The 21,900-nt window shown below is 35.9% G+C and overlaps 1 protein-coding gene across 4 annotated transcripts in view; it reads right to left on the bottom strand.

Annotated features, from left to right (window-relative positions):
• Positions 1-21,900, bottom strand: part of hdac4 (histone deacetylase 4) — a 236,345-nt gene that overhangs the window by 47,817 nt on the left and 166,628 nt on the right. For all 4 annotated transcript variants that reach the window (XM_051904805.1, XM_051904806.1, XM_051904808.1 and 1 more), the window contains 6 exons: positions 19,741-19,947; positions 14,938-15,124; positions 14,658-14,791; positions 10,501-10,603; positions 7,547-7,593; positions 80-187 (listed from right to left, as the gene is read on the bottom strand). In XM_051904805.1, coding sequence (XP_051760765.1) covers positions 80-187; positions 7,547-7,593; positions 10,501-10,603; positions 14,658-14,791; positions 14,938-15,124; positions 19,741-19,947 — 786 coding nt within the window. The remainder of the gene's footprint in view (positions 1-79; positions 188-7,546; positions 7,594-10,500; positions 10,604-14,657; positions 14,792-14,937; positions 15,125-19,740; positions 19,948-21,900) is intronic.

The raw sequence follows: 21,900 nt of genomic DNA, 5'->3' as shown, positions 1-21,900 counted from the left end.
ATTCAGACTCTAAATTCTGATTGGATGTGCATTAAACATACATCTGTGACCAGTGAGTGTGTGAGAGTGTCAGTCTTACCCTCAACTCTCCTGAAGCCACCTTAAACACCAGATCCACTACAGATCCCACAGCCAGACGAGCAGCACTGGACGAATGAACTTCATTCCAGATAGTGTCACTGTCAACCTGTTAATACACACAAACACATGTCTGTTGCATTTAGGGTGGAGATGATCCGATACTGGGAGTGCTATCAAGTGTGACAGTGTTCATTTACTCATACTCATTAAAATGCAAGACCAATAATAAAAACAGACAAAAAATATATGTGTTTACGAAACTTATTAAGCCAACGGATATGATTTATATTTTTGGTACATTACTGCATTTGTTATACTTTAAAGTATATATATGTGAATGCAATATAAAATAAAACTAAATAAAATGGGAGGAAAAATTAAAAAAATTAAACACACACAAACACACACACACACACACACACACATATATATTATATATATATATATATGTATATATATATAAATAATCAAAGTATTAAAATTTATTAAAATATCAAATATTTTAGAAATATGATATTTTTAATATTAAATATAAAAAACACTAAAGAATAAATGACTAAAAATAGTAAAGAGAAGAGAGTAAAGTGTCATTTGATGTACTATATATATATATATATATATATATATATATATATAAAAAATGGGAGGACAAATTTAACAAATTAAACATACATTATAAAAATTCATAATATATATATATATATATATATATATATATTTGTTTTAAGTATTATAATTCATAAAAAATATTACATTTAAAAAAAATAAGGAATAAATGACTAAAAATAATAAAGAGAATAGAGTAATATATAAAATATATAAGTTAAAATATAATTAAATGGTTGACAAAAACAAACCAATTTTTAAAAATTATATTAAATATTAAGAATATTTTAAAAATGATTAAATACAAAATGTTTAACAACATTAAATCTAAAAATAATTTAATCAAAAAAAAAAGAAAGAAAGAAAGAAAGAAAGAGTAAATAGTATTGTGTATTTGATGTTATTAACAGAGTTATCTTTCATGAAAATTCATATTTTGCTTCCCACAAATCATTAATCCCATTGGAGATAGTCCAGTTGTAGTGTACTTAAAAATGATTGTACTCCCAAAGAGCAATTTCTAGTCAATTAAATGGTATTGACAAATACCAAATATTGAAAATGGTAATGCATCCTAATTTAATGAACAATGATCAATCTTCAGCAGTTCGTGTAAGATGTCTCTCCTCAACAATCCATGTATATGATGAAAGAGGAAAGTGTCTCACACCAGTGTTTTCTCACAGCTGACAGACCTCTGACAGACTACACAGGAGAGAAGTGAGACGTTTACTCAAGCGGACAGCAAACAGACCCAGAGAGGCTTCATACACAGAAGAGTACATAAGGTCTGAATGCCCAACTGTTCCCAAACATCCTCTTTTGTTTCATTCTCGTTCTCACAGAGCTGCTTGATTGCCCAGCAAGCAGGAAGAGAAAACGCCACACCGAGATTGACACACAAACCAACAACATGGTCACAAAGAAGCCAGAGGCCTATTTGACACCTAATGCACAACCCAAAGGACGCAAGCATGCTGGGAGTTTAGGGCAGACAGGCTAAGAGCGCGAGTTTATTCTGTGACATGAAGGCAAATAGTGGCGGGAGAGACCTGGCTTGGAAAGGGGGGCATTTCCCAGAATGCTTAGAGACAGAAAACAGCCATTCATCAGGCACTACTGATTATGCTCGCACACGTCTGCCCTACAGCCTGCAATTACTGTACAAATGAACACACACACATAGGAACACACACACTAACACTTGAGCACAGTGCACTTAAATGGGGTCATGGGTAAAACAGGGAATAATTCATGAGGCGTATACTACCGGCTCTACAGATTAACAGGTGCTCAAAGTGCAGAATAACATCTCCTACACTGCAAGTTTGACATGAAGTGTCATTGTTAATTAATAGTGTTTAGCTATGACAAGCATCACTATTACTATTGCTCGTAATTGCCGATAGGGAACAAAACTTCAGCATGAATGAGACCTGGGGACAGTTGTATAAACTTAGCCACTATGTTAAGTCTGTGTCTTAAGAACTAGTTTGACCAATAAGCAGTTAACCAAGGAGTAATCAGTCTTTTCTGATTCAAATTAGACCGATTTAACCTTAAATGACTAAATGACAAAAGTTATGAACAGCCTTAAAGAAAAATGTGATGACTAAGTTATGAGACTAGCCTTAGCAGTTTATGCAAACGGCCCTTGGAATCCATAGAGACCAGAATATTATAAAAACTTGAGCCATTAAGCAACCACCTCCATAACCACAAGATCTCTTCTATTAGAGAGCTTAGCACGGACCAGTACTGCTTTTATTTTGTTCAGAAAACATAAAAATAATTTTTTTTTAAATATTTTAAATATTCTTTTGTTGCTTTTTTACATTAAAAAATATATAAAAATATTATTTTAAATAATAAAATGTTTAAAAATGATTGTTTTAAATAATTAAAAATGTAAATTATTGTAAAATTAATTATAAATTATTTTTAATAATATATTAAATCATGCTGTTTAAAAATAAATAAATAAAAATAATATATTATAAATTATAACAATTTATAAATGAAAATAAATTTAATATAATATACATTTTAAAATAAAATAAATTATTATTTTTTAAAGTGGAAAAAAGTTTTACTCTTTGGCTTTTTGTAGTTCAATGTGTATTTGTTCAGAAAACAAATATATATTGTCTGTTTTATATCATTTTTTGTTGTTTTTATTTAAAATGATATAAAATAATTATTTAATAATAAATAATATAAAATAAAATAACATTAATATAAAATATAAATATATATAATATATATATATATAATATTAATACAATATAACATAAAATAATATTTAATATAAATTATAATTTCATATTAAATAATACATTATTTTATAATAATAATTTATTATTATATAAAATATATAAAAATGCTGTTTAATAAATAAATAAAAAATACAATTGTTCAACATCACATAAAAAGTATTAAGATAACTTTTAAATAAAAAGGGGAAAAAAAGTTTTTACCCTTTGGCTTTCTGTGGTCCAATGTGCATGGGACAGAAAAATAGCCAATGTTTGTAAAGATATAAAACTGTTTTTTTTTTATATTTAACCATACAATGTATTTGAACTAGTGAAAGAAATGTGTTTAAAATGGTGAAAAATTGTGCCAATTACAAAAAGTCTTGTCTTGAACATCTCTAACCGACAGCCAATAAAACGTCTTTCTCTTCCAAGACATCATCACGCTCTACTTACAGTACGGTTTTCCAATAAACCACCTGCGAACACTGAACTCATTTCTGTTAAAGTGCTTGAAACATCTTAGAGGAAGGAATATTAGGACAGTCTGCGTCTTTGCAACAGCATGAGGAGGGGAGGGCTGAAATAAGAACTTAATGAAACAACAAGCTGGCAACAAGAAAGACGGCGAGAGGGAAGTGAGAAATCTGCAGAACCGCTGAGGCGCTCCGAAGGGGTTTACCAACCCTGGGTCTCCCTCTCAGCATACATATCCTCCATCCATTTATGAATTCAGCTTTTCAATGGCATGAGCGCTCAAGGGCAACGTAAAAAACCTCCGGTCTTTTCAAGCTCCGCCAAGAACGACTTTGTCACGAATTACGAGCCTGTGGTGCATTTAAAACAGAAAAAAATGAATCCGGGAACAGTGAGGGAGAAAGCTAGGGAAATGAGAGAGAGTGAGCTAATGAAACAGAGCAAGAGTGCATGATGAAGAAATTTAGTGTAGAAATAAATGAGACAGAGAGCAAAAGGTTGTGAAATATAGACATGTGACTTCTAGGGGCATTTTAGGATATTCCAAGTCTTTGAGTCTGAAGTGCAACTATGATGCCTTAAAATACTGCCTACATTGGCAGCTCACTAAGTTTAGAGCCATGATAAAACACTTTCAAACAAATAATAATGAAAACAAATAATACAAAATAAAAAAAGAGAAGAGTCATTTTTATTAAGTGAAACTTTCAATATTATTGGTGTTAATATTAAAGCCACTAAGCCTTAGAGCACATTTAACACTATGTGTAGTTTAAAGCAAATGAACAAACCAGAAACTTGGCGAAAGACATGAAAACATTCAGGGTTAAGCCCCAGAAGCCCACCCCAGTGTGGCCCATGATGTAAAGGCGGTAGAAAGTAAGGTTTGGGGGCGCAGGTCTCAGGCAGGGCTGGGGAGCGTGTTGGAATGAACAAGCACAGTTTATCTTCACCCTGACAGGCTAATTTTTGCTCTAGAGATGCAGGAAGACAACAATTTTGTTCCATTTCCATAAAAGAGTCCAGAGCCCTTCTGTTTCTCACCATTCAGCTCAAACACTGTGACTTCAGCCAGACGGGACCGCCTGCCATTTATCAGTCCCCCCCAACAGCCCTGCCTGAGGTCACTCCATTAAACTAAACACACACACACACACACACACACACACACACACACACACACACACACACACACACACACAAATTCACCAACTAGACCAAATCCACCTCAATGCGTCTGGAAGCACAAAAACAAATAGACAAAAATTAAAATTTGTCTTTCCAAACAATTTCCAAAAATGGAAATTTGTCTGCCTATTAATTGTCAGACAACTTGTTTCAAATTCTTTGTAAACTTTTTTTTGGGATCCCAGTTTACCTGAACAATGTATTAGAGTAAAAGTCTTTATATTAAAAAAAAAAAAAAAAAAAAAAAAATATATATATATATATATATATATATATAGTCAAATCCAAAAATTCTTCAGACATTTTTGACATTTTGATATATTTTTACTAGTGGGTGCAGGACACTATAGTTTATTTATGTAAGTGAGGATAGCAAAATAAAGTAAACTGTGACACATTATACCCAAAAATTCTTCATACAGTGGACTACCAGTAAAATTGATAAAAATTTGGAACCAAAAATTATTCAGACACTTTGACCTGACCATGTTTTACTTAAGTGTTATCTGACATAATTAAGATAATTTTTTTAATCTTAAAAATCTCTAAAGTTTTTTCTATTTTAATAAATTTGTAAAGATGTGGTGTAAAGCTGTATTTTCAGCATCATTACTCCAGTCTTCAGTGTCACATGATCCTTCAGAAATAATTCTAATATGCAGATTTGCTGCTCGAGAAACATTTCTTATTATTATCAATGTTGAAAACAGCTGCACTGCTTAATATTTTTGTGGAAACCATTTTATATAATAAATAGTTATATAGTTTTATAATATTGATTATTGTGATTCATTGAAAATAAGAGTTTTATTATGCAACAGTAAAATATTTCTGTCCTATCTACTTTCAAGTGGCGATTTCAGGTTTACAGGTCCGATTAAATAGGCTTTTGATCCAATATGCGCTTCGTCTTCTATGACACTTTGCGTCATTAGATTTGTATAACAACCAAAAATATATGGAACTACTTCAATGTTAAAACGAAGTATAGCGCACTTATCAGCAACTGTGGCTTTAAAGGCACAACATGTAAGATTTTTGGAATAAAATATCCAAAAACCACTAGAACAGTGTTATATATTTTGTTGACTTGTGTACTTACATTATCCCAGATGTTTCCAAGAATGTTTAAATCCAGAGAAATAAGCAATTTTAACCAGGTTTTGGAGCATGTCTGTGCGTTGCCTATCAATGACATCATACCCGCGTTACCCTTGATTTTGTAGAAACCATGGAAACACCAAAGACGCTTTAATATATTATGTGTTTTATTAGACAAGGGAACAACTGTTTGCATACATTTCTGGACAGAAAACTAATTATTGTTACATAGCTCAACATGTTTAGTCTTATTGTTTGAATCTCATTTTCTTGATTTTCCGCGAGTACCATGTTTTTATCATGCCTCAGAGACAACAATATTTTGTGAAGTAGCTAACACAGCATAATCAGATGCAGCTTTATTTTAGTAACAGTAATACAGCATTCTCTCCATCATAAAATATGTTTTAAAATTAATTGCATGCCATTTAGCAACACAAGCCATCCAGCTTTTATTATTCTAAAATCGATCTAGCTTACTGCAGTGCGCAACAAGTGTCTCATAGCAGCCGCTGAGTGAACGCACAGAGTAACGTCATAACATCATTTTCAACACACTCAAATGTATCTAAAGGCATCTTTACACAGCAAAGGCAGCACAGAAACCAAATCTGAAGCGGCATAAAACCACGAAAATGTGCATTTACACAGACCGTTTAATGCTGTTCTGAAGCGGCATAAGCGCATTTACACAGGACATAAAATTGTGGGAAACATATGATATGACAAACAGTGCTGCTTTATCCCATATATGCTTGACTGGAAGAAGCCGAAACGGCGACTGCGGCATAATAAAACTTCTGCTGCTTTCGAGACGTGTGTAGCACTCGTCTCTCACTAGCAATCGCTCCAGCGGCCTCGTTCCGCTGCAACAGCACTCGCCCTGCTCTGCTTCATACTACAGTAACATTAATAATCTCATCCATGAAAATGATTTCCTGTCCCGATTCTTTTCCACCGGCTGTGAGGTGAAGACAACATCTCCCATGATTCCGCGCTCAATCTCGGCGTCATCAAGCTACCCCTTTGTTTTGAATAGGCGACCTCTAGCGGCGAAAAATCTACATATTGTGCCTTTAAAGCAAATCATGATCATTGCACTTCATGAGTTTGTTAGAAGCGCTCACACAACATATTACACGCCTATTTCATATATTTTTATATTCTTTTAAAATGTCCTTATTTGCATGGCAAAATTAACATAGTATCTTTATAGCTCAAACAATAGAGCATGGTGCAAGTTACAGCAAGGTCATGGGTTCAAATCCCAGGGAATGCATGAACTAATAAAGTGCATATTTTGAATGCAATGTAAATGCATAAATGCAATGTAAATGGAATGATCATACTTTACCAAATAGTCATGATTATGTGCAATAGTTGCAACAGGCTAAGCCCTGGAAAAAAGTATAATCTCCCTTTGACCTATGAATATATCAACAACAACACAAAAGCGAGAGTACATTGTATACTTTCACATGAATGACTGAACCATCTCTCCATTCATTACAGGAAACCATTCACGGTCCATCTGAATCATTCACCTACTCCAGGAGGGGAGGGCACGAGCAGAATGAGAGAAGTGAGGATGAGTACTTCCTGTTCCAGAGCCATGAAAGAGTGTGGCTGACACTATCCACTCAGCACTGAAGAACAAGTCTATCCATTCATTCATCATCATCAGAGAATACACACACACAGCTTGTTTATAGAAAACATCTGGACACAATTACCCGCTCTGCAGAAAGGAGAGCAACAGTTTTTGTTGCCGCTGGAGTTCGGGGGAGGGAGAACAAACAGGGCTGTTATTTACACACGGGAAAGAAAGAGAAACTCACCCCGATTCCTCCGCACGGCAGTCTCACGAACATGGGTGTCACTGAGCCTATTGAGAGAGAGAGAGAAAGACATAAAAAGAGATGAGAGTTGTGTGAGCTCCACAACATCACTGATCTAATCGTCTTCTGCACGTGAATATCAAGATGTGTGTTCAAGATGTGAGTTATGTCAGGCCAGAAATATACAGTACTTTAGGCTAGAAGTGTTTTTGCACCACTTTTTAGCTAAATCTGGAGCACCACGGTGAAAGGGCTAATTTTGTAGTTGTGAACTTGCAGGTTAAAGCAAAAATGTGACAAAATGATGTCAAGACATCTTTGCTGGCTGCACAAACATACAGCATGACTAGTGTAGTTTGATTCATATATGACTCTTATGAGCTCTTTTTAGTGAATCAAAAACCTATAGTGCAACCAGTGTCATTTGATTTATGAACTAATGGACTCTTATGCACTGATTCTTTTAGGTGAATTTAAGAACATACAGTGCAACCCATTTCATTTGATTCATGAACCAATGACTCTAATGAGCCAGCTCTTCTAAGTAAATCAGAAACATATAGTGCAACCAGTGTCATTTGATTAAAAAACTAAAGACTCTTATGGGCTCATTTTTTTAGTGAATCACAAACATATAGTCCAATCAGTGTAATCTGATTCACAATTTAATGACTCCTATAAGCCAGCTTTTTTTTTAGTGAATGAATGACTCTTTTAAGACAGTTTTTTTTAGTGAAATCACAAAAATGGTGCATCCTGTGTAATTTTATTCATGAACCAATGACTCTTATGAGCCAGCTCTTTTAAATGAATCGAAAAGATTGTGAAATCAATGTCATTTAATTCACAAACAAATGACTCTTGTGAGATGATTCTTTTTATTGAATCACAAACATATAGTCCAATCATTGTAGTCTGATTCACGATTTAATGACTCATATGAGCCAGCTCTTATAAATGAATCAAACACATAGTACAAGCAATGTCATTTGATTCATAAAAAATGACTCTTTATGAGATGATCATTTTAAGTGAATCACAAACATATAGACCAATCAATATAGTCTGATTTTTGATTTAATGACTTTTATGAGCCAGCTTTTTTTTTTAGTGAATCAAAAACATACAGTGCAACCCATGTTATTTGATTCACAAACTAATGAATCTGATGATCTGGTTCTTTAAAAGTGAATCCAAAACATAGAGTGAAACCAGTGTAGCCCAATTCATAAATAAGTGACTCTTATGAGCTGGTTATTTTTAGTGAATAAAAAAACATATAGTGTCATTTGATTGACAACTTACTGACTCTTATGAGCCAGGTTTTTTAGTGAATCAAAAACTGTGCAATCAGTGTCATTTGATTAAAAAAAACAAAAAAACAAATGACTCTTTTAAGACATAGTGGACATAAAAAACATAGTGGAACCCTTCTCATTTGATTCATGAACCAATGACTCTTATGAGCCAGCTCTTTTAAATGAATCGAAAACATAGTGCAACCAATGTCTTTTGGTTCACAAACAAATGACTCTTTTGAGATGATTCTTAGTGAATCACAAACACATGGTCCAATCAGTATAGTCTGGTTCATGATTTAATGACTCTTATGAGGCAGCTTTTTTGAGGCAGACCAGTGTCATCTGATTCACAAACAACTGACTCTTATGAGCTGGTTCTTTTAAAAATTACCTAAAACACCAATGAAGTTTTGATTCACAAACAAATGACTCTTATGAGTCGATTATTTTTAATGAACCAAAAATATTTACAGTAGTGCAACCAATAAGATCTGATTCATGAACCAATGACTCTTATGAGCAGGTTCTTTTCATGAATTGGTCAAAAAGACACTCAAACCGATCGGTTTGAATCAGTCTGATGCATATTTCACTACATGAACTCACTAAATCCATCAGATTGGTTACCGAATTAATATATGACTCACTTACTGAATTGTAAGTAGTTTCTAACAAAAATATCCAACTTGCAAGTAATTTTAATAAATTAAAAACAAACTGTGGCGGTGACTTAAAACAACTTGTTTCACATAAATACATATTTCTTAAAAAAAATATATGTTGTGCAAGAAAATGGCATTAGTACACTTAAAAAACTGCAATGGCAAAAGACGTCCTTTTAACGCATGTGTAAATAGACCAACAATTTAAAAAATCAGCACAGATGGACCACCAACCCCGAGTACTCAACAAAATGACCACAATGACCATCCCTAGTTATTAGTGCACAAACACGAAAGCAATATTCCAACATTTCTCAATGAGGCAAAGCATCTATTGATTAAAATTGCCCTATTTTTCAAATCAACTTTGCTTATAAAGCAACACATTGTTGCAACTAACATCAAAAGTCTGTTAATCAGATAGGAAACTGAGAAGTTGTCTTTGTACCTGACGAGTGTGAAATATCCATGCATGTGTGTGTGTGTGTGTAAAAGGGCATGTCATTTAAACATGTGTTTGATCGCTGCACGAGGGGGCCGGAGCTGAAGCTGAAGTCATGGAAAACTGCATGTGTGGTTGTTATTGGCAGAGAGGTGACGGCCTTGACGGACAGCTAAGGGGCAGACTCAGATCAAGGCCATGACTGATGAAAGCAGAGAGTGAGCTGACAGGGGGGAACACAAGGGAGTTTGGGATGGGGAGGGAACAACAACTGGCCAAAAAAAGAAATGAAACCAATTGCAGCGTTTAGGAAACATGCTGTAAGGCGGATCTGGCTGCAGAAGCGTAAATAATGTGGATAATTGCAGAAGTCCAGGCGCAGCGCTTCACAGGCTAATAACTGAGAAGGCCATCGGAGGCTCCAAATGTCGCAGAGAGAGAAATACAACAATGCGCTCATTCACAAAACTCATTCAGATTCAGCCCGTGGTGTAGTCAGGTGTGTGTGTGTGTGTGTGTGTGTGTGTGTGTGTGTTTGTGTTCTCTTACTGTCCAGTTTCTGTCTGAGGGGGTTGGTTCCATAAAGCAGCACATGAGCCTCAGAGTGGACCGTCTGTAGCTCCTCCAGAGTGGCTTTCCTGCCTCGAATACACTGCAAAAAATAAAAGAGAGAGTTCTGAGTAAGAAAAGATGCTATATTTCATTTGACATGGATGAAGTGGAGGTTGTGAGTTTCAATCTTACACTAGTAGCGTCATGAAACAAACATACTGAAATTAATACGCTGAAATTTAGACATTTTGAGATTTTAATGTTACTTTTTTGGTGAATTTTGTTAATATATAATATAAAAAATTGAACATTTTTAATTGAAATACAACCATTTTGTGTATATTACTTGTTCTTAAATTGAACTTTCAAAAGTTTAAGGTCGGTAATATTGTTTGCCAAACTGTATATTCATCTTACCTAGATAAAATGAGTTATACAAAAACAACAAACACCATGAAAACTATCTAAACTGAACTCAAACAAATTTTCCTCATTTACATGTATGCATTTGGCAGATGCTTTTATCCAAAGTGACTTGTATTGCATTCAAGCTATACATGTTTTTAATTAATTTCCTGAGAATCGAACCAATGACCATGGTGTTGCAAGCACTATGCTGTACTGGAGTGTGGTCAAAAGTACCGACTTCGATACCAAGTCGGCACTGAAATTTTAAAAATGTGACGCTTTAAGCGCTGAGTGGATTCATAATCACCTCTGATTGGCCATTGTGTTCACACGCTCAACAGATATGTCTGTGATTGGCTACAATGATCAATGTACGGAAGTGTTTGAAAGCGTTTTGAAAGTAAGAACATTTGGAAGCAGGCGTCTATCAGTGGACTGGTCCTCTGATAGACGCCTTCTTTCAAACGCTCCCATGTATATCTGTGTAAGCACTTGGTGAAGAGTGTCAAAGATGTCTATTTACAACATGTTTTTGAAGCGTTGGTCATTGTAGCCAATCACAGACATATCTGATGAGTGCGTGAACACAATGGCCAATCCGCTCAACAGCGCTCAAAGTGTCACACTTTTAAAATTTCAGCACCGGCTTGGTAACGGAGTTGATACTTTCGACAACACTACTGTACTGTTTAAGCTACAGTTTACATTTTTAGAGCCTCAAAATTCAGATTTTAACATTTTAAATTATTTAACGAAATAAAATCACATTTAAACAGGTTGCAAATGCATTGAGTTTACATTATACACTGTCAGAAAAAAAGGTACGGCGCTTGTCACTGGGGCAGTACCCTAAAGGTACAAAAGGGAAAAGGTACTAATATGTACTTTTAAAGTACTAATGTGTACCTTTAAGGTACTAATATGTACCACTTAGGGGTAAGTAAGGTACAAAGATGTACCTTTTGACTTTTGTACCTTCGAGTACTGCCCCAGTGACAGCGGCGTACCTTTTTTTCTGACAGTGTATAAGTTGAATCTGACCAAAAACATGGATTTTTAAAAAATAAATAAAATCATCTACGTAAAGTGCACTTATTTACAAAAATGGAGTTCTTAAAACACTCAGCTAAACTTCCTTTCAATGGGATTGAAGTGCCCTAGTCATGTCTAATTTTTACAGTTTTGCAGCATGCTTTATAGTAGCTTGTTGACTGGAATGTTTTGGCTTTTTTTTTTAGCATTTGTTGACTGAACATATCGAAAGTACTGTACTGCCCTCACACCCTCTCTGCTGCAGGGATGAAGTATTTTTGTAGACCAAAACCTTGAAACAAGTTGCATTTTAGAGCTTCAGGTTCCATCGTCCTGAAGTTAATCATTTTTTTGAATGGGTTTTTGGTTAAATGCTGGAAATAAGGTCTGTGGTGAACACAAGTTCAAGATATTTTCACGTTTTATTCTACGATATAAAATACATCAGTAATACCCCTTGTGATTTTTTTAAAAAGCTTTTACTTGTCTTGAAAATGGTGGATTGTGTCTTAATGGGACTACAGAATGTTGTCGGGATATTAAACGTCATCACATCAAACAGGCAAACTCATCTACTCACTAGTCCGCTTTCACAGCTTTGTTGTGTTTAAAATCACACTCCTGCAAACTATTATAATTCAAACTTTCAGGGAAAATGTTTTCAAACAAAGACTGAAAGAGTCATAAGCTTAATGGTGGTGATGTTGAAGTCATGCGACCGTGGTGTAGTTCGTTTATAGCCTACATTTAGCTTTTGACTTCTGACGATTGTATTTACGCTTCAAAATTCATAAGTTGTGTTCAGAGATTATCATTATAAACAAAACGTGTAAGAATCAAAAGATTTTGTTAGTCACAGACCTTATTTTCTGCAAAAATTGAAAAATCCTATTGGGTTTTTGTCGAGGGAATCAGGGTGATGCGAACTCTGGGATGGCCTACAAAAATACGTCATCCCTGCAGCACTCTATACTCTGACTAAAGTCTTTAGCAGAGCTAAAACAGGCCCGCTGTCCACCTCCCACGCCAAACTGGGCCCCACATGCCTGTAGAACAAAGCCGCCGGTCCTCAGAGGTGCCGGAGCTGCTGGATTTGCAATAATGTCATTTTCCCTTTTTTAATAGCTCTGGCCTCCGAGGCACAAACCATCCAAGAGGGAGGCGGACCTGCCCACCTGTGGAAGCGCTCTGGGGAGGGTTCTGCCGAGGTGACACCTGCAACAGGACGTACTACCTCTCGGATTTAACAGCAAGGGCAGTTAAAGAGGGGCCCGCGGGGGCCCGGTGCTGGCTGGCGGCAGCTTAAAACAACCCTACACTCTTTAAGGGCCCCCCTGCTGTAGATTAGGGGGTATTAGAGTCATGACTGCCTTTAATTGAGGCCCAATTCACTGTTTCCATCTCCCAGAACAATAAACATCCCCACCACGGAGCGAACGTAGGCGAGAGAGCGGACGCGCGGCCATGCCATTGTCGTGCTTGTTTACTTGTTTGTTTGGAGGAAAACAGAGACTGCAGCTATGCGACTGCCTCTAACAGGCCTGACGCAATGGAGCCAGCGTGGCAGGAGAGATTAGATCCAGCGAGAGCCATTAGGCACCAGCGATCAGGGCTCGAGATGATGAGAGAGCTCAGGAATTGCCCTCAGCAGGTGGAGGCAGAGATAAGCAGGCACACACTGCTTTTCTGTGGTAACTTGGAGGGAAACAGATCTAAACCTTGTAAAATGTGGTAAAGGGAGTAAAATAATGTTATTTATATCTCAAAGCATACTATATTTAGTGTGTGGGGTTTCGTGCCCACAAGCCTGCAAACAATAATCTGATTTTTGTCATTTAGTTGCATGATAGTTAAACATTTAGAATTAAATTGAGAAGAAATACACAATCGATCAAAGGTTTTTTGAATGGAATTAATACTTTTATTCAGTAAGGATGAATTAGCATATTAGAATGATTTCTGAAGGATCATGTGGCACTGAAGACTGGAGTAATGATGCTGAAAATTCAGCTTTATATCACAGGAATAAATTAAATAAAAAAATAAAAAAATAAGTTATTTTAAATTGCAATAATATTTCACAGTATTACTATTTTACTGTATTTTTGATCAAATAAATGCAGCCTTGTTGAGCATAAGAGACTTCTTTGAAAAATTATTATTAATATATATAAATATATAAATATTACAGAAAAATAAAAAAGACAAAATAATCTTTAGGTCACTAATTAAAATAGAAAACGTTACTCATTAGTACAAAGGTCAGATGCTGCAGATTCCATTGAAATATAAGATGCTCTTTGGATTTGTCAAATTTGTAATGAAAAAATGTGTATTAAATTGTGAAAAGAGAAGTATTTTCACAAGGGTCTCAGGCTGTAATTCACCAGCACTTCCTCTGCTCTTATATGCCTCTTTTTCTCTCCCGGCTCAATTTTCCCTCAAACACGCTCAAATCAATCTCACCCCCCCTTTTCTGTTGAGTAAAACTCTTTGGTTTATTCATAAAGTTTCATCAAAGGGAGTGTGTGGCTGTGTTAGTGATGGCTGAACAGCGCCCTCTACAGATCTTAAAATGATCCTTCACCTTGCCAAATCAACCAGTAGGCTGAAGCTATACAACTTAAATATGTTTGGTGCTCAAACATCATATCATGTTACCGCTAAAACAGCAGATAATCTCATAAACAGACAGATATAAGCAAACGAATTACCTCACACTGTCCGCGCAGTCCTGTCTCCTGCAGTCGTGACCAGATGCTCTGAATGCGTCCGGCGTGCTCGGGGTGGATGTTACTGTTTCCACACATGCACTGGTGTTTCTGCATCAGAGTGTCGTACACCAGACCTGTAGGGGCACAAATAGCTATTTTAAGGAGGGATACAAACTAATATCCATATATTTAATTATATTTAATATCTGGATGCTTAGTTGTTTTGCTTAGTTGTTAAGTTGGAAATCCCATGGCAATGATATCTAATCCAGTGACTGACCAGTGGTAAAGCGCGGTTTGGATGGTGGTTCCTGTACCACAATGGGAAAGGTCGCTGAAGCTGGGGACGATTGTGCTCTGGACAGGGGCCGATGGCCTGGGAAGGTCACAGACAGTCCGGCCGCCTCCATAGACGCCTGATAGTTCCTCAGCTGATGGATCCTCTGTTGCTCCAACAGGAGAGCTTGCTGCTCAGAGACAAGAACAGAAGTTTCCCTTGAAATAAATTAACTTTGCAAGTGGATTTATGGAAACAAAGGAAGTTTCATACTTCATAGAGATGAAAATCAAGTGCTTTAGGCATCCTGTAGTTACATAAATAACCAGCAGGTGGCACTTAATACATTGAAAAACACAGACAAGAGCGTTAAATGTAGAAAATGCTTCATATTTTGAAAATCAAGGAGAAAGACTTCACTTATTATGCTAATTAAGGTAAGAGTGTTTCGATCCACACTTCAAATATCACAATGCTTTGCATCCAGCTGTTCCAGGCTAAATTAGGCTGTCCAAAATGTGGAAATGAAGGCACGAAAGTACATATGGTCGAGGTAGTTCATTGAAAGAATAAAAATTGCATATGGGTTGGAAGATGAAAATTATTTATAAAAATGCATTAATAATAATAATAATAATAAAGATTTACATTACCATTCAAAAGTTTGGGGTTTGCAAGATTTTTAATGTTTTTGAAAGAAGTCTCTTATGCTCACCAAGTCTGCATTGAATTGATCAAATATAAAGAAAAAAAAACTGAAATATTGTTACAATCTAAAATGAATGTTTATGATTTGAATATACTTTAAAATGTAATTTATTCCTGTGACCAAAGCTGAATTTTCAGCATCATTACTCCAGTCTTCAGTGTCACATGATCCTTCAGAAATCATTCTAATATGCTGATTTACTGATCAAGACATTTCTTATTAACAATGCAAAAAAAAAAAAAAAACATTTTTTTTTTTCTTCTGTGGAATCAAACAGGATTCTCTGATGAACAGAAAGTTAAAAGAACAGCATTTATTTGAATCTTTTGTAACATTTTGACCAATTTAATGCATTTTAGCTGGAAAAAACGATTAATTTCCATTTAGCAAAAATCGTACTGACCCCAAACATTTGGACGGTAGTGTATTCAATTTATACTAAGAAACAAGCATTGTAGCCATCAAATTTATGCTTGGTTATGTTTGTCTAAAGCTCACTCAAGTTCATCCCTGATCATTATACAGTACGTGATGTTATGGTGCCTTGGAAGCCGGTCTGAAACCTTAGGACGTTCCTTCATACATAATCACTGCCTGTTAATTGGCAGCTACCCTCAGTTTCGGACACACAGCTTTAGTTAGCTGATGGATATTTCAGTTTGATTGCAGGAACATGCAGAGAGTTTCAAACCCCTGCTGCCCATTAAGAAGAAAACGAGCTGGACCTAAAATGATCTCGTCTAGCACAAGTGCCCACCTCATGTTCAATTTAAAAGCAGTGATTAAGCGTTGAGGACTTGGGGTTGCATTAAACAGATATGACTGATAAAAAATACACTGTTTTTTATGGAATGCACCAATAAACACATACTGAGCATTTCATGTTAATAAAAGACCAGTTTTATTCAACTAATCTGCTTGTGCACCGATGAAATTGGCACAACTGCTTAGCCAGCACAACTGCTCTTTATGTATTTGATAAATTACCATTATTGTTTTTTGGCAGCTAAAACAGAAGCATGTCATCATCTGACCAAGTGTAGAAAGACACCAAAAAATGAAAGTTCTGTCATCATTTACTCACCCTCAAGTTGTTCCAAACCTGTATGACTTTCTCTGATGAACACAATAGAAGATATTTTGAAGAATATGGGTAACCAAACAGTTGACATGCCCCACTGACTTCCATTGTATGGAAGAAAATACTTCTGTCAACTGTTTGGTTACAAACATTCTTGAAATTATCTTCTTTTGTGTTCAGCAGAAGAAAGGTTTGGAACAACCTGAGGGTGAGTAAATGATGACAGAATTTTCATTTTTGGGTGAACTATCCCTTTAATAATCCCCTTTTCCACTGACAGGGTGCTTGTTTCCTTATAGGAGCCTGTTGCTGCCCCCTTCTGGTGCTCAACGTGTTTGTGTCTTCATTCTGCCATTCAAAGAAACACCATTTATTGTGCACTTCTACATTCTCAAGAGTGACGGACACTGCCTTCCTGAAGCTATCTGTCTGTTTCATCATCCTCACTAGGGTGACAACCTGTCCTGCATTTTGTGGGAAAGTCCTGAAATTGGGAGCTTAGTCCCACGTCCTGCAAGACGCAAGCTGTGTCCAGCATATCAATTATGTCTGTATTATTTTCTTCCCTTAATTATATAATATCACAATAAAAAATATACTAAAAAACTTTGATTGGCATTTAAAATTCCATTGGCGCTGCCGTCAACAAGCTAAAGTGGGAAAAATAACCAACCAACATATTTGTAGAGGGTTTTTTCCACTGATGATAACTGCGCGAACAGAGCAAAGAAACAAGTGTGGATCTCATCAAAAGTGAACTTCTGGTGAAGGTTATATACGGCTACACAAGCCAGGACTGAATAAGAACATCCTGTTCAAAACTGACAGATCCAACAAAACATTGAATCTAGTAAATTCCATTTAATGTTTGTGTAGTCAAGGCACATAACTTAGTCAGTATTTAGGGAAATTTATTTTAGTATAAACTGTGATTTGACCTAATAGACTGTTATTCAGATTGTTAGGGCTGGGCATTGACACAAATTTCACTATTCAATTTCAATTTCAATTCACAAGCTTGTTATTTGATTCAGTTCTGATCTTGATTCGATTCAATATCAATTAATTTGGCTATATATATCAGGTATAGCACATGTTAATTTTTCTCTGGGGGAAAAAAAAAAAAAAATCTCTCAGAACTACATACTAGATGCATTTTGTGTATCATGTATTTCGTGTACATTTCTGAAGTGGCTACAGCGTTCTGTCACAACACATTAAAGAGCGACATTTCCGAAGATGAATGAAAGTCTTACAGGTTTGGAACGACATGAGGGTGAGGAATGAATCACAATTTTCATTTTTGGGTGAACTAACCCTTTAAGATTTAAGAATCAATTTTGGTTTATCAAAATGAGAATCGATTAAAATCAAGAAATCAATATTTTCAACCCAGCCCTAAAGTTTTTATATTTAGTAAAGTGAATATGTCCCGTGGGGTACAACCCGAATTCCGGAAAAGTTGGGACGTTTTTTAAATTTCAATAAAATAAAAACTAAAAGACTTTCAAATCACATGAGCCAATATTTTATTCACAATAGAACATAAATAACATAAATTTTTAAACTGAGAAATTTTACAATTTTATGCACAAAATGAGCTCATTTCAAATTTGATGCCTGCTACAGGTCTCAAAAAAGTTGGCACGGGGGCAACAAATGGCTGAAAAAGCAAGAAATTTTGAAAAGATTCAGCTGGGAGAACATCTAGCAACTAATTAAGTTAATTTATATCAGGTCTGTAACATGATTAGCTATAAAAGGGATGTCTTAGAGAGGCAGAGTCTCTCAGAAGTAAAGATGGGCAGAGCTGTGAAAGAGTGTGTAAAAAGATTGTGGAATACTTTAAAAACAATGTTCCTCAACGTCAAATTGCAAAGGCTTTGCAAATATCATCTACAGTGCACAACATCATCAAAAGATTCAGAGAAACTGGAGAAATCTCTGTGCGTAAGGGACAAGGCCGAAGATCTTTATTGGATGCCTGTGGTCTTCGGGCCCTCAGACGACACTGCATCACTCATCGGTATGATTGTGTCAATGACGTTACTAAATGGGCCCAGGAATACTTCCAGAAACTACTGTCGGTAAACACAATCCGCCGTACCATCTGCAGATGCCAACTAAAGCTCTATCATGCAAAAAGGAAGCCATATGTGAACATGGTCCAGAAGCGCCGTCGTGACATTCTTGTTGGAAATCACGGATGCCGTGTCCTCCGGGCTAAAGAGGAGGGAGACCTTCCAGCGTGTTATCAGCGTTCAGTTCAAAAGCCAGCATCTCTGATGGTATGGGGGTGCATAAGTGCATATGGTATGGGCAGCTTGCATGTTTTGGAAGGCACTATGAATGCTGAAAGGTATAAAAAGGTTTTAGAGCAAAATTAAACGAAAAATACGCCAAAGATAACCATGAACTCTTCAGCAGCTGGAAACCTATATCAGGCAAGAATGGGACCAAATTCCAACACCAAAACTGCCCATGCCCAGACGTTATCAAACTGTTTTGAAAAGAAGAGGAGATGCTACACCATGGTAAACATGCCCCCGTCCCAACTGTTTTGAGACCTGTAGCAGGCATCAAATTTGAAATGAGCTCATTTTGTGCATAAAATTGTAAACTTTCTCAGTTTAAACATTTGTTATGTTATCTATGTTCTACTGTGAATACAATATTGGCTCATGTGATTTGAAAGTCTTTTAGTTTTCATTTCATTCAAATTTAAAAAAAACGTCACAACTTTTCCGGAATTCGGGTTGTAAATTACATTAAATCACTCGAACCTGGGCAAACTGAGTGCCAGTCACAGAGCCAATTGTTACAATTAACAAAGCTTACTGGTGATTTAAAGCATGTTATCACCCAGCAAATAGGCTTTCCTACTAATGTAAATCAGTATTTACATAGTCTAATAGTATTAAATTTGCCTCTCTTCCATGTGTCCCACATTGTCCCGCAAAATCACATCTGCTATCCCACAACAGAGCAATAACCAGGTGGTCAGCCAGATCCTCACCTGTCTGAAGAGCAGCTCTTCCTCAGCTTGTCTCTCTCTCTGCTGGAACTCTTCATCCTGTTCATCCGGAGGTTCCTGTTTGATGGTGACCCCGTGGGGAAGACCCTCCAAGGAGTCGCCCAGCCCCTGGTGCTCCCTCAGCTCCTCTTCCGTCTCCTCCGGGTGGCTCTCGTGCTGTCGGCCTGGCTCGTTCGGCTTAGCCATCATCTGAGAGAGGTGGAGAAACACATGTCAATATTCACTATCAAATAATCTGATCAATCAGACTTCTAGTTCTACAGATAAAAATGAATCATTTTATTAGAGAGTACAATAGGATATGTATTCAACAGTGTCAGGGAATAACTACAGCTACCACATTATACACTACTGGTCAAAAGTTTGGGGTCAGTATAAGATCTTTTTCCTTTTTTAAAATAAATTAATACTTTTATTTAGCAAGGATGCATTAAATTGCAACAGTAAAGACATTTATAATGTTACAATTAATTAATTTTCAAATAAATGTTCTATTCATCAAAGAATCCTGAAAATGTATCACGGTTTCCACAAAAATATTAAGCAGCACAAATGTTTTCAACATTGATAATAATAATCAGAAATGTTTCTTGAGCAACAAATCAGCATATCAGAATGATTTCTGAAGGATCATGTGACACTGAAGACTGGAGTAATGATGCTGAAAATCTAGCTTTGATCACTGGAATAAATTACATTTTAAAATATATTTAAATAGAAAATGGTTCATTTAAATTGCAATAATATTTCACAATATTACTGTTTTTACTGTATTTCTGATCAAAAAAATTCAGGCTTGGTGAGCGTAAGAGACTTCTAATAAAAATATTAAAAAATCTTACCAAGCCCAAACTTATGAATGATAGTGTAATTTTCAGAAGGGTAAAATAAAAATATTTATTATTATTATAAAAAAGTAAAGTATTCAAAAGTACATGATCTGATGTTCTTGTGTTAGTTTGTTGTGTAGCTAACAACTTTTTCAAAAGCATAAGCCCTTAAAGTCAGCATAAAATATGAAATTGACCCCATTTAATTTAATACACTTTTTTTTTTCTTTTTTTTTTTTTTTTTAAACATTGAATAATCTGTTTCATTTGGAAATAGATCCCTTAAAGGAAGTAAAAAAAGGTTGTGAAATTTGAATAACTTGAATAACAGAACACATCTGCAACATACACAAAGATCTTCTGTCAAAAAAAATACAGAGTCAAAGCTACAGTTGCATTAAATAACATTCTTGGAACAACAGGAACAAACGAAACTGTCCTCTTGGCTCAAGTTCATGCTGTGACAGCTGTGTCTAACCCTATCACCGTGGCAATGACAGCTCTAGCCCCGCCCTCACCCCTGCACACACACACACACACACACGTACTCGAGTCGGGTAAAAACACAGGCCCCTGGCACTGTGCCGAGGGAACATAATTGACGTCAGAGCGCTCGGCAATTGCCTCATCTGTGTGCTTCATTCCAAACAAGCTTTTCTTTTTTTCATATTCTCCCTCTTTGTTTTTCTCCACAGCTACATCTCTCCTTTCAGCTTAGTGAACAAGCTCATGTAATGTCTCTGTAAAAGGAATCAGCCAAAGCCAAAATTACAGGAATGATCTGAAACTTGGGGACACACATCATAAATTTCCTCACAAGAATGACATGATTTTAAACATCTAGTTGCCACAGATACATTCATACTAGATACCATTTGAAAGCTTAAAAACTTTCCAAAAACATCTCAACAAAAACATCTCCCAGGCCTTTTTGTCATAAAAGTTCAATAATTAGGCCTAAACACCTTTGGTTGTTCACAAAGCTAGACTTTCTGTCAGTGTTAGTAGCTCAGCACACAAACTTTGGCAGGTATGGCTTGGGTCATGAATATTAACACTGGTAAGCAAAGGCTGTCAAGCTCTAAAAGTGACAAAAAGCACCATAAAAGTAGTCTTGAGTTCTACATTTTGAGTTTTTTTAAACCTAACGATAGCCTGAATGAGGAAAACAACGAAATTTAAACATTATCTTAACCGCTGCAGCTCTCAAATCTCATTCACGTTTGAGTACATTTAAATGTGGTGAATCTAAAGAGTCATGTTAGGTTTGTTGTCAATGATGCTAAACATTTTTGGTTCTCATGACTCATTG

Source organism: Ctenopharyngodon idella, chromosome 9 (genome assembly GCF_019924925.1).
Source record: "Ctenopharyngodon idella isolate HZGC_01 chromosome 9, HZGC01, whole genome shotgun sequence".
NCBI classification, from domain to species: domain Eukaryota; kingdom Metazoa; phylum Chordata; class Actinopteri; order Cypriniformes; family Xenocyprididae; genus Ctenopharyngodon; species Ctenopharyngodon idella.
Note: the sequence above shows the minus strand (reverse complement) of the source record. Positions and strands in the feature narration are given on the sequence as shown.